Source organism: Otolemur garnettii, unplaced genomic scaffold, assembly GCF_000181295.1.
Source record: "Otolemur garnettii isolate 467f Iridium unplaced genomic scaffold, OtoGar3 scaffold00020, whole genome shotgun sequence".
NCBI lineage: Eukaryota > Metazoa > Chordata > Mammalia > Primates > Galagidae > Otolemur > Otolemur garnettii.
This window is the reverse complement of record NW_003852415.1, coordinates 27468716-27479940: the sequence shown is the minus strand read 5'-3', so window position 1 is coordinate 27479940 and position 11225 is coordinate 27468716. Positions and strand designations below refer to the sequence as shown.

The 11225-nt window shown below is 57.0% G+C and overlaps 1 protein-coding gene and 1 long non-coding RNA gene across 5 annotated transcripts; one reads left to right on the top strand and one right to left on the bottom strand.

Annotated features, from left to right (window-relative positions):
* Positions 1-4276: 4276 nt before the first annotated feature.
* On the bottom strand, positions 4277-6339 carry DIO3 (iodothyronine deiodinase 3). Its single transcript, XM_012803441.1, has one exon. It carries the CDS (start codon positions 6197-6199, stop codon positions 5690-5692), a length of 510 nt encoding a protein of 169 aa, XP_012658895.2. The 5' UTR covers positions 6200-6339; the 3' UTR covers positions 4277-5689.
* Positions 6340-6996: 657 nt separating this feature from the next.
* Positions 6997-10416, top strand: LOC111724197. 4 transcript variants are annotated; one of them, XR_002772538.1, is made up of 4 exons: positions 6997-7455; positions 7881-9136; positions 9898-9967; positions 10322-10416. It is a non-coding gene; the product is annotated as an uncharacterized LOC111724197 (long non-coding RNA). The 4 variants fall into 4 exon arrangements; XR_002772536.1 differs by having other exon boundaries at positions 7693-9136; XR_002772537.1 differs by having other exon boundaries at positions 7018-8063; positions 9054-9136.
* Positions 10417-11225: the final 809 nt, after the last annotated feature.

Here is an 11225-nt window from a genome sequence, read left to right as displayed (position 1 = left end):
ATCTCCTGAGGTCTGTCTTCTTGGCTTGCAGGTGGCAGCCCCTACTATGTCCTTATGTGGTCTTCCATTTGTGTGTCTGTGTCCTAACCTCTTCTGATAAGGACACTAGTCATATCTATCACCATCTACCCCAATGACCTCATTTTAACTTAATCACCTCTTTAAAGGCCCAATCTCCAAATGAGGTCACATTCTGAGGAAGCAGGGGTTAGAACTGCATTATATGCATTTGGGGTGAATACAATTCAGCCAATAGCCCCTTGCAGTAAGCTGGGCCTCTGTTTCTTCATTAATGAAATGGGGCTAATTCATATTCATCTAAGAGAAATACCAGGATAAGCAAATCAAATAATCCTGATAAAGCACTTACCTAGCCTCTGGTCCCACTAGCAAACTCTCAAGTGTCACTTTCTATTATTTCTATTCTATCCCTACAGATGGATAAAGAAGAGGCCATGGGCCTCTTGGTACCTACCTACCCCTTTGCTCACCAATTGGATTATTTCTGTCAGGGAGACTCCTGGAGGAGAGTTGTTGGGTAGAAGGTGGAGATGCTAGCTAGCCTGAGCCCTGGAAGTGCACCATCTGTCAGGGCACCCATCTCAGGCCACCCTCAGCTTCTTTCCCCCTCCTTCCCTTCTGCCTGCCCACTCCACTTTCCTGTTGCAGAATCCTGTCCCCAAAGGCTAAGCAGAGGCTCTGGGCCAGTGCTCCAGATTCTTCCCAAGCTGGTGCAGGCTCCTATCTGCCTCTCCTCCTCTTGGACCTCAAGACCTTCCTGCTTTGCAGCCACACTGAGGCCTCCCTGCTTTCTGAACACATGTGCTTTCAGGCCTCCAGGGCTTTGCACCAGCACTGCCTGTGCAGAGTATGTCCTTCTTTACATGCCTTCCCTGGGCTGGCACTTGTGCCTTCTGGGGAAATAAGACCCTTTCTATAAACTCTTTTAATGCTCCTCCTCCCTCTCCCTGCTCGTGGCTAAACTGTGTGCTAAGCCCACATTGGGGCTTGAAAAATACTACTAATGAGGATGATGGTGACAGTAACAATAAGGACTATCTTATCTCCCTCCTCTCCAGTGGTCCAAGCATTCCTCAAGGGCAGAGATGGCTTCCTCCTGAGAGGCCTCAGATATCAGGATGGTGCCAGGCGCGAGTCAGGTTGCAGGCATAGATCTACTCAGATTAGATGGACAGGATTAGATCGGTATGACAGAGATGGCATGAGAACAGTGGGTGTGGGGGGTAGTTAAACCCTGTGTAGCTTGATCCCAATTAGGGAAAATGTATTTGAGAATGTGACTCTCTTTATCTGAGAATGTGACTGGTCTGTGAAATAGAATGTGGAGAGAAACACACCCCATAGCTCACATGGATGTCCTGAATGAGAGAAAGGTGGTGACAATCAAATGGTGGCTTGCAAACATTTCCAAACATTTTTGATCCCTCAGGAGAAACACATTTCCCATCAGCCACCTGGTACACACACATACACACACACACTCATACACACTCACACACATACATATGTACTAAACCAAAGTTGCAGGAAATGACAGTTTTCCTAGGTGAAATGTACACTGGTATTTTATTGTATTTATTCTATTTCAGTTCTTCAAAATGCTTGGTTTGATTTGATAAATTGATTTCATGACCCACTGCTGGGTCCTGATTTATAGTTTGAAAAATCCTGCTAGGGAGGCTTGCACTTTCTGCTCTGTGTTCTTCTGTATTTAAAATTTAATATTGAAAATGTATTTATGTATTTATCTTTGTATTTTTCACTTAAAAATAAAGCAGAGAGAGAGCAAGAGAGCAAGCATGCACGGGGACAATACAAAACAATAAAAATCAAACTGACTTCCTGGAAGGCAGGTTAGAAAATGTGGCAAAATAGCTATTCTAAAGATGTGCATGTGCCTGGATGTAGCTGTTGCACTTTAAGAAATGGAGGAACTGGGGTGGAGGGATACAGAGCCAGGGTGCACTGGCACTCATCCCACCTTTGTTTATGTTAAGGGGACATTTCTAACATCTGGAGCATTCACCCATGGATCCATTCAGGTCACCCATTGACAGTGTGGTATGATGCCATCCAGGACCTACTTATGACATGGAAAGACAGGTGCATGAAAAGAGGGGTGCCTGGGGAGTAAAAAGTAAATGACCGGCTACAAAAGGATAACTCTCCTTTTGTTTTTAAAGTAAGTATTTGGGGGAGGGGGCAGAGAGAGGGACCAGTTTGAAAGTACACACACCAGGAGGTTACCTTGGGTTGGTTTATTTTATTTTCTGAACTTTTCTGTTTTTAAACAGAGGAAATTTTCATGAAAAAGAGAGAAAGAGAAAGAAGAAAGGAAACGGAGAAACAGGAAAGCAAAGAAGGAAAAGGAAGAGAGAAAGGAAGAAGGCAGGAAGGGAACAAGAAGAGAGAGAGAAAGAAAGAAACAAAAGGAGTTGAGGGAATTCTAACTCCCCTGGAGCAGCGATCTGGAGCTGTCCGGTCAGCCTGGGGAGTGGCTGGAGCTACAGGTCCTCTGGCTACACCTCAAAGCGCGCTTAGAGAGTTTGAGTCGGAGACGCCAGAGGAGTGGTGTGTGTGCAAGGCTCCCCGGTGAGGGGGGTAGTCCAAGGAGACCCGGAAGCAACTGGTGGGGACCCAGAGCGGCCAGAACACTCCCTGTTGTGCTCAGTGCGACTCCAGCTGCCCCAGCCTCCCTCCGATTCCTCAATGCCACCAAGCCCCTACCCCGGCCACCGAGCAGGCCAGGAGCTCTGGGAGCTCAGTGCGCTCAGTGCCAGGCCCTTACCCGCGCCCGGTGGTGTCTCAGGCGCTTTCTTCATATTCCTCCTGGAGCGGAGGGGAGTGTCTGGGTGAGGAGAAGCCGGCGCTTTGGGGAGGAGGGGCAAAATTCCATCAGTGCCAATTTTTTTTTTCTTAAAAGTTATTTTTCGACTTGGGATACTTTTAAGGCAAAAAAAAAAAAACAAAAAAACAAAAACTCAAATTTAGGGTGTCAATTCCAAAAAGTTTTCACCGAGGAGCAGCAACGGGTGTGGGTGCAGAATTGGGGGGGCGTTGGCGGAACAGGGGCGTCTAGTCTCTAGTCTCTTGGATTCTGCCTACCGCGCCGCCACTCACCCACACTCCTTCACGTGCAGCGTGCCCGCACCAAGGCGGGCACCGACAGTGCCTTGCACCTCAGCCCTGCGGCCGGGACCGTCCTGGGTTCCTAGGGCTTGCCCCACCCAGCCAGGGAAGTTCGGTAGTCCTGTCCCCTCGCCCAGATCGTAGCACTGCAACTTTAGCACCCCTCACCCTCGGCCCCCACCACCTCTCACTCTTAAGGTGTCACTGGCGAGGGAAATGCGGCCCTGCGCTAAATCCAGCGCTGGTTCTGGAAACAGCCGGGGAGAGAATGAAGGAGGGGACTGTGCTGGAGCTCCAGGCCGTGACTGCTGGGGGACCTGTGCCAAAGGCCCCGTCCCCCACTCCTCCTCCCCCATGCGGCCACCCTCCTCTTTCTGGTCTCTCTCCGCTCCTCCACCTCGCTGCGGTGTCTGCTTCTCCGCCCGGAGCGGGTTGGGGGCTGGAGGTAGGGCTGGAGCTTGGGGAAGTTGCGCAGAGGCAGGCAGAGGGGAGTCTTGGGCAGGGGGCACTCTCTGCAGCACTCCTGGCCCGGCAGTAGGATCTGCTGCTGGAGCTCTGTAGCTGTCGCTGCCGCACGTCCCCCACCGACCCAAGCAGCCAGGCCGGGGTTGGTGGGAGACGATTTTGAAGGTGCGGGAAGAGGGTGAGGGAGGTGTCTGGTGCGCGGTGGCGTTCGCGGCTGGCACAAACCGAGTTCTGTTGGGTTTAAAGCCCCATCTCGCCCTCCACACCACCCCTCTCACCTGCCACACACACCTGGCTGGATGCTCCAAAAAGTTAGACGAGCGGCTGCAGGGCAGCTGAACTGTTCGCTGGTGTGTGCGTGTGCCCAGTGATAAGTGGGGATCCCCAGCCACTATCCCCCCACTCCCACGGGCTCAGCTTTCTTTCTCTTCTCCCTCCCCCAAGTTCCGGGCTCAGGTGCCTGCTTGCTGTACACAAGAGCCGAGTGCCGCTGCAGACCCTCTTCTCGCTCCACCCCCAACCGCCCCCCTGCCAGCTTAGGCTCTCTCCCCTCCCCCCTTCTCCCCAGGGTCACTATGGGGACGAGAAGGAGAGATTTGTGTTTAATTCCTGCCGCTATTCAGAAGGAATAGAAAATAAAGGGACCAAAGGCAACCAGAAGGCAGTTCACTTCAAACCTTTATTATTGTAGCTTAAAAGAAGTTTATATACAGGAAAAATTTCCAGCAAAACAGTCATCAAATGGCCTTCAAATCAGGAGCCCTCCATTTCCTGGCCCCACAATCGGCAGCTCTGCCCAGGACTCCCTTCACTTGGGGGACCCAGGCTCTCCCCCCATCTCTTTCCTCCGACTCCCTACCCAAACCCGTTCCCCAGGAGTCTCAGCCTCTTCTCTCTCCCTGGGGCGCTGCGAACCTCGCCAAAGCCTCTCAAGCCATCTTCCTCTGGTCCCAAGCACATCCCTCCCAACCTCCCTCCCATCCCATTTATAGTGGTTTCCTCACGGAAACCCAGAGCACTTTCCCCCTCTGGTTTAGGCACTGCTTCAAGTCCCCTGCAATTCAGAACCAACCCGTGGTGAGAACCAGTTAGAGACAGTTCGTCATCAGCAGAGGGGCTCCTGCGCACCCAAAACAAGGGGGGGAACTACCCTGCCCACCCCGTCCCCATCCCCAACTCAGGAACAAGAAATAGACACAAAAGCAGCAGGGAGCCTCTTCCCCGCGCGCGACAGGTGGGTGCCAGGCAACTAGCTCAAGCAGAGCTGAAGCCTTTGGGAACCCAACTGCGCTTGGGGTGGGCAGGCACAGCCAAGGTCTCTGTACATTGGGAGGCGCAGGGGCAAAGCGTTTGGCTAAAAGGGCGAAGGGGATGGGTCTGAGAAAGTGCTGTAGGGGTAAGTCCTGGGGACACACAGGCAAGGGTACTCAGGGGATTCAAGTGAGCCAGGCAGGCATAAAGGAGAGACAATCACAGAAGCAGAGTCTTGGGGAGGTAGGGGAAAGTGTTCAGGTAGCTGAGGGTGCACTTAGCCCGAGATCCAAGGCTCAGTGCATCTGTGCCACTGGGGCCTCGCCAAGCTTGACGACTTCTTTTGGGGTGCTTGCACGCGGGCATGGAAGGCTCGAAGGCCCAGCCCGCCAAGTTCAGTTAATTGTCTGTTGGCTGTTTACACCCTACGGTGCCGAGTGCCATGCAGTTGCTCATCGTAGCGCTCTAACCAAGTGCGCAGCTCGGAGACCTGGTAGCCATCAGGGCCACGGCCACCCTGGTACATAATGGTGCCACTCTGTATGACGTAGAGGCGCTCGAAGTAGGCACCATAGGCTGAGCTGCTGGAGTTGGCCATGGTGTCAAGGACCAGGGAGCAGCCGGGTGCACCTTGCTGTAGTACCCTCGCTGCGCTGACCCGGTCTTCCAGGCTTCGGTGCTGCGGGATGATGTAGGGAGAGTCTGTGGTGACCCAGCCATCGGAGGGGTGTGCTTCTTCAATGTAGATGATGAGGAAGTCGACGTCGCGCTGGTACTTGGTGACCAGGCGCTGGAAGGCGCTCATGCGCGCCATGAATGGTGGTCAGGTGCAGCTGCCAAAATTGAGCACCAGCGGGCGGTTCCCTTGTGCATAATCAAGAATGCGCTGGCTCTGGAAGCCATCGGGCAGGACCACTTCAGAGTTGGGCGCTGGACCACCCTCATGAGCCTGTTTGAAGAAATCCAACTTTTGGCCATGCCACACCGCTTTGAGCGACGCCAGAGTGCACAGGCGGTTGTCGTCGGACACGCAGATGGGTGGGTCGTCAGGGGGCACCTCCTCGCCTTCACTGTTGAGCTCCACTTCAGGCTCGGGCTGCCCCCTGCGGCGGCGACCCAGAATATGCTTGCGGATGCACAGAAAGTCAAGGAGCCAAAGCATGAAGGCTGTGCCAAGGAAGCGCGGGAAGAGCACGAGGCACGAGGCAGTCTGGGCGCACAGCCTCAGGGAGTGAAGCAGCAGGGAGCGGAGCATGGTGGCTGCAGGCCCCAAAGCCCCCTGGGACCCCTCGTCTTCGCCAACCACCAACCGCGACGCGGCCTGGCGAGACATCTGGGCTTCGGCGGTGCAGGGAGCTCAATTTATAGCCGAGGCTTGAATTGGCGGGAGACTCCACCTCCGGCCCAGACCCGCCCCCTTGCAACTTGAGCCCGGAGGGATCACCCAGCAGTGTGGCCAATGCCCTAGAAATTGTGGGCCGAGGGCGGGCACCACCGGGCGGAGGGCGGAGCGGCCTGGCTTGGGGTTGGTGGGGGCGGGCCTGGGTCCTGTAGCTAACTCTCCAGGCGGGGACCCTAGCTGCTGCTGCCGCCGGGGGCCAGGAGCCAGTCCAGGGACTTGGGCGTCTGCCGTGGAGGTCCTCCAGCTAAAGCGAGTACTGCGCGCTGCCCTAGCCCCCGCAGCCTGGCTCCGGCCCGCGCCCCTTTCGCCGCGCACCTGAGCTGAGCTCCCCGGCGGCCGCCGCACAGCGCCGGAGCTCCGGTTCGCTTCCCGCGCGCCGCCGCCAACGCCGCCCACGCCGCCGCCGCTCGTGCGGGGCTGCTGCCCAGGTGCCGCGGGAGTCTAGGTCCCCGGCCGCTGCTTCGGTGGCACCGGCTCCCGCCCCGCCGAGGACGCGGGCCCGCGAGGAGGCAACTTTGGGTTCCCGCCGCCTTCCCGGCTCGCCCGCGGGCGCCGCTCTCCTGCTGGAGCCCGCCCGCTTGCCTCCCGCGCGCGCTCACACTCGCGCCTTGCACACGGCCGCCCCCCGCACCGCCCCGCCACGCACACCGCGCTCCGCGCCCCCCGCCGCTGCCCGAGGCTGCCGCGCGCCGCTCTAGCCTGCACCGCCCCGGCCGCGCCCGCCCCGTCCCATCTCCTTCCAGCCGGGCGCCGCGGTTCTTGGGTCAGCGGCCGCGGGGGCCCAGCTAGGAGGTGCTCAGGGCAGGGCCCGCGGGCTGGTTAGCGCGGGGCGCCGGAGACGGGGAGGGCAGGGGGAAGCGGCGCCGGCTCTGCGCTCCCAGCCGATCCGGGAGCGCCCCGGGCGCGGGGCGCTGCGGACGCGGGGCGCGGGGCAGCGGGCACGGGGCGGCGCCGGCCCCGGGCGGCTCTCCCACTAGGGGTAGCTGTTGCCTGAACGCCGGAGCGCTCCCCTCTTGCCGCTTGCCTCTCCCAGCGCAGCCCCGGCCGCCGGGCGCACCCGTCCCGTTCGTCCCCGGACGTTGCTCTCTGCCCCGGGAACGTCGAGACTGGAGCGCCCGAACTGAGCCACCTTCGTGGACCCCGAGCGCGGCGGCCCGACTCACCGCGGAGGCGCCCGGACGCGTAAAGTGCGTACTTTCAACCGTAAATATGTGTTGAGGCTTTTAGGGGTGCGGGGCAACTCCCAAACTCCATGGGGCCCTGGCCTGCCCTGCCGCCGAGTCCAAGACCTTCTGATCCCTCGCTGCGCCCCGCACGGGATCGGCGACTTGGGCTCAGGGGCGGAGGGCGGGGCAGTGCCTTGACCTAGGGTCCCGGAGGCCAGGAGCAAGTCCCGCTTCGCCTTGGACCGCTGTATCCCCCAGGGCAAGGCCTGGACCAGGTTGCAGCGGTCTGTCCGCCGTCTGGAGAGCTGAGCTGCCCGGGACGCTTTCGCAGTCGCGGGGACTTATCTGGAGCGGCAGGGCTTGAGCCAGAGTCCGAGGCTGCCGCCGCCCGCGTCCCGTGCGCCTCCCTCCCAGGGGACCAGCTGCCTAACTTCTTCTTGGGACAGAGACTGCGCTCGCTCCGGGGGCCGAAGTAGGAGCTGGCTGGGCTCTACAGGTCGCTGGCGAATCGCTTTTGGCAGCGAAGAAACAAGTTCGGAGAAGTCAACAGCAGGACAAGGGCTTCAACGGGCGTGCAAGTAGATGCTCGCTTTGGGCAGATACTCTTCCCTCCGGTTTTCGCGGCTCTGGTAGGATCCTCTGTCCCATGAGTTCCCCACAAGACCCGTGGCTCTCACAGGTCAAGCCCTTGAGTGTGCGTGGAAGACGGGGGGGGGGGCACGTGAACGTGCCCTCTTTTCGCCTTCTTCAATCAGTCGATTTCTCCGCTGCTCAGGGCAGCAGGGCATACCCCAGGAACTTCTTACCTAAGGGAAGCCAAACTTGTTTCTCCTATTCCTCTTAGTGCCCCTAAACTGCCCCTCACCACCCTGGGTAGGGTCTTTCAGGTGGTCTAGAGAATCCTCCGTTAGCCAAACCTATCTGGGGGGCGGGGAGTTACCTGCCCCCTACTCCAGCAGGGCACTTCTCAGTTAGGTAATTTTCCCCTTTTCTGGTCCCTTTTACAGGGGTGGGGGCGGGGAGAAGTGGAAAGAGAAGCCTCCTGCTTGGCAGGACTCTGGGAAGAAGTTTGGGGGTCTTCTGAGGTTGCATTTTCCTGGGCAGAGGCCAGAAGATGTGGGATGGGGGGGTTCCAACTTTTGTTGGACAATCTGTCAAGCCTTGACTCCTTGATTTCTGGGAGGTGCCAGTGTAGGGCTTGTGTCCTGCTTTGCCTACTTAGCAGTTGGGACAGAGACATGGGATAGTTCCCCTAGCCCTCTTCCCACATTTAGTTTCAGAAAATGAATAAGTTACTGTGGGCTGGGAGAGTTTGTGCTGCCTGGAATCTAGTGGGGTGTGGTGTGCATATGTGTATGTCCGCGTGCGTGTGTGTGCGTATGTGTACACGTGTCTGTATGTGCTCTGTGTGCATTTGCCTGAGTGCCTGTGCATGCATGTGGAAGGCATGTGTATGGGCTGATGTAAGATTGGGCCTAGCCCAATTGGTAGCACCTGGATCCATGCTGCTTCTAGCCCTGGGGACTGTCAGGAGAACAGCACTTGTTCTTAGGGCTTTCATCTGTACTTGGGGATCTGTTGCTGTTTCTTGGGCAGACAAACTGTATTCCATACTTCAGGATTCCAGAACACTGGACAAGGTGCTCAGGTCCATCTGGCTCCCACAGCTTTTTGTGCAGATGAGGACAGACCCAAAGTCCAGGTGATACTAGTGACTCCTGCTAGCATGCTCTTCTCCAAGTTACTGTCCTTGTGCTTCTAGACCCTCTCTTCTCCAGAGCAGCCCCAGTGCCCCCTGTCATGCTCTAGGGCTGTACTCCCAGCTCCAAGTGGCACTGGCCCCTCCTGCCTGTTGCTCACACTGGTCTGTCCCATCTCAGAGGTCAGGAGGGAGAGTGTTGGCCCAAGGCCAAGACCCACCCAGGACTTGGTGGAGTGCCAGGCATGGTCCAGGGCCTGGCAGGCTCTGCTGTGGGGGACTAGGCCTCTCCTGCCCTCCTTCTTGCCTGCCTTCTTACAACTCCAGCAGGGGGCGGGCAGGGGAAAGAAAAAGAGGGACAAGTCTGACTGGGTCCTTTGGTGTCCAGGAGCAACTTGGAGAGAGGCTGGGGGAGGGGACAGGCAGCAGGGCCCTGGCACAGCCGGGGAGGGTTGGCCTTTGGATGGCCTCCTGCTCTCAAGACATCCTCTAGAGCAGTGGTTCTCAACGTTCCTAATGCCACGGCCCTTTAATACAGTTCCTGTGGGTCATGACCCACAGGTTGAGAACCACTGCTCTAGAAGCTGGGGCTGTCTGTGCAGGGGTGGGCTTGGTGGACCCAGCATGGGGTGTGGTAGGTGAGTGTGCTATGGGAATAGCCTCTGTCTCTCTTCTAGTATAGCAAAACCGAGGGCCCAGAGAGGTTGTCACTGAGACTTCCCACTGGGGTAGGGTGTTCCAGTAGCCCTCTGTGTTCCCTGCAGGATTTCTGAAGGCTTCAAAGAGGAGGTTGTCCATCCCCTACACCTGGAGAAGAGAGTTGGAGAGCTCCAGGTTTGTGCCTCTGAGCCCTTCCCCTGAGTCTCCCTGGGCCTGGGTCCCAGCCCTTTTTGGCCGTGGCCATTTATCTCCCCTCCCTGCAATGGCCTCCTGATGCTGAAAGAGTTCCCAAGTACTTTTCTTCCTTTCCTTCCTCTGAGCTTCCACTCATGCTGTTCCCTGTTCCCATCTATCTCCCTCCCCCTAGAGACTCTCATTCCTCCTCCTATGTCCTCACTGTCACCTGGGCCCCACAGGGGAAACATAGCTCTCCCTGGCCACCAGCTCACTGTGCTCCCTCAGTTGTCCTTTATTACTGGACAGTGGGTGTGTTTCACCACTGATTTCTGTGTCTGCTGCCCACTACAGAACTGCTCCTTCCAGGCTTGCTGAGCCAGGATCCTCTGCAGTGACTAACCGGAACCAGTACCAAGGAGACGCCCAATAAACCTTTGTGAAATGAATAAATGAGTGCAGTGTGGACTTACTGAAAACTACTTGTTTTGGGAGAATTTAAAGATATTTCATTCTGTCCTTTTGCACAACAGCAGAGAGAAAGGTAGGGCATTCAGGACCTGGGGCTGAGCAGATGACAGTTCCTGGGAAGTCCCCTTTGAGTGTGGTATCTAAAGAATACACCCATCACCCGGCTTCTCGGCCAATGTATTTCCCTTCCTGGGCTGTGTAGGTCCTCCCACAGGTACCTGGGCCCTCTCACAGACATGTTTACACTCTCCATTGACTTAAAGAATATTTCTCCTATCCATCTTAGCTGAGCATGTGGATACCCTTGGGTGGGGATGGCTGAGGGATCAGAGGTCTGGTCTGAGAGGTGTCCCTGGTATAGCAAGTCTCCATCCCTTTGGGAGTCTGAGGCAGGCCTGGAGGGATGGTGGGCTCTGGAGTGGTTGGGGAGCCTGGGAGCCAGGCCAGGAGACCTCAGGGCTCCAGTGCCTGGATGTAGCAGAGGTGTTTGGTGGCATCTTGGAGTTGGACGAGGCCTGGGATCCAGGCCAAGGAGAGGGGAAAGCCTAGTAGGCAGTACCCTGGCCACTTGCTCTGTGACCCTGGGCATTTCCTGTTCCTCCCTCAGACCTCATCAAAAGAGGCTTGGGTGACTACTTTCCAGTGTCATTCCCACGCTGTCACTCCGGATTTGGGAAGGTAATAGGAAGTTATAGGAGGTCCTGTCTGCTGCTCTTTGGGGCTGGTAAGAGCCCAGTTGAGGATGAAGGTGCCCCGTGCTAGTCCTGCCTCATGCTGTTACTTCTGC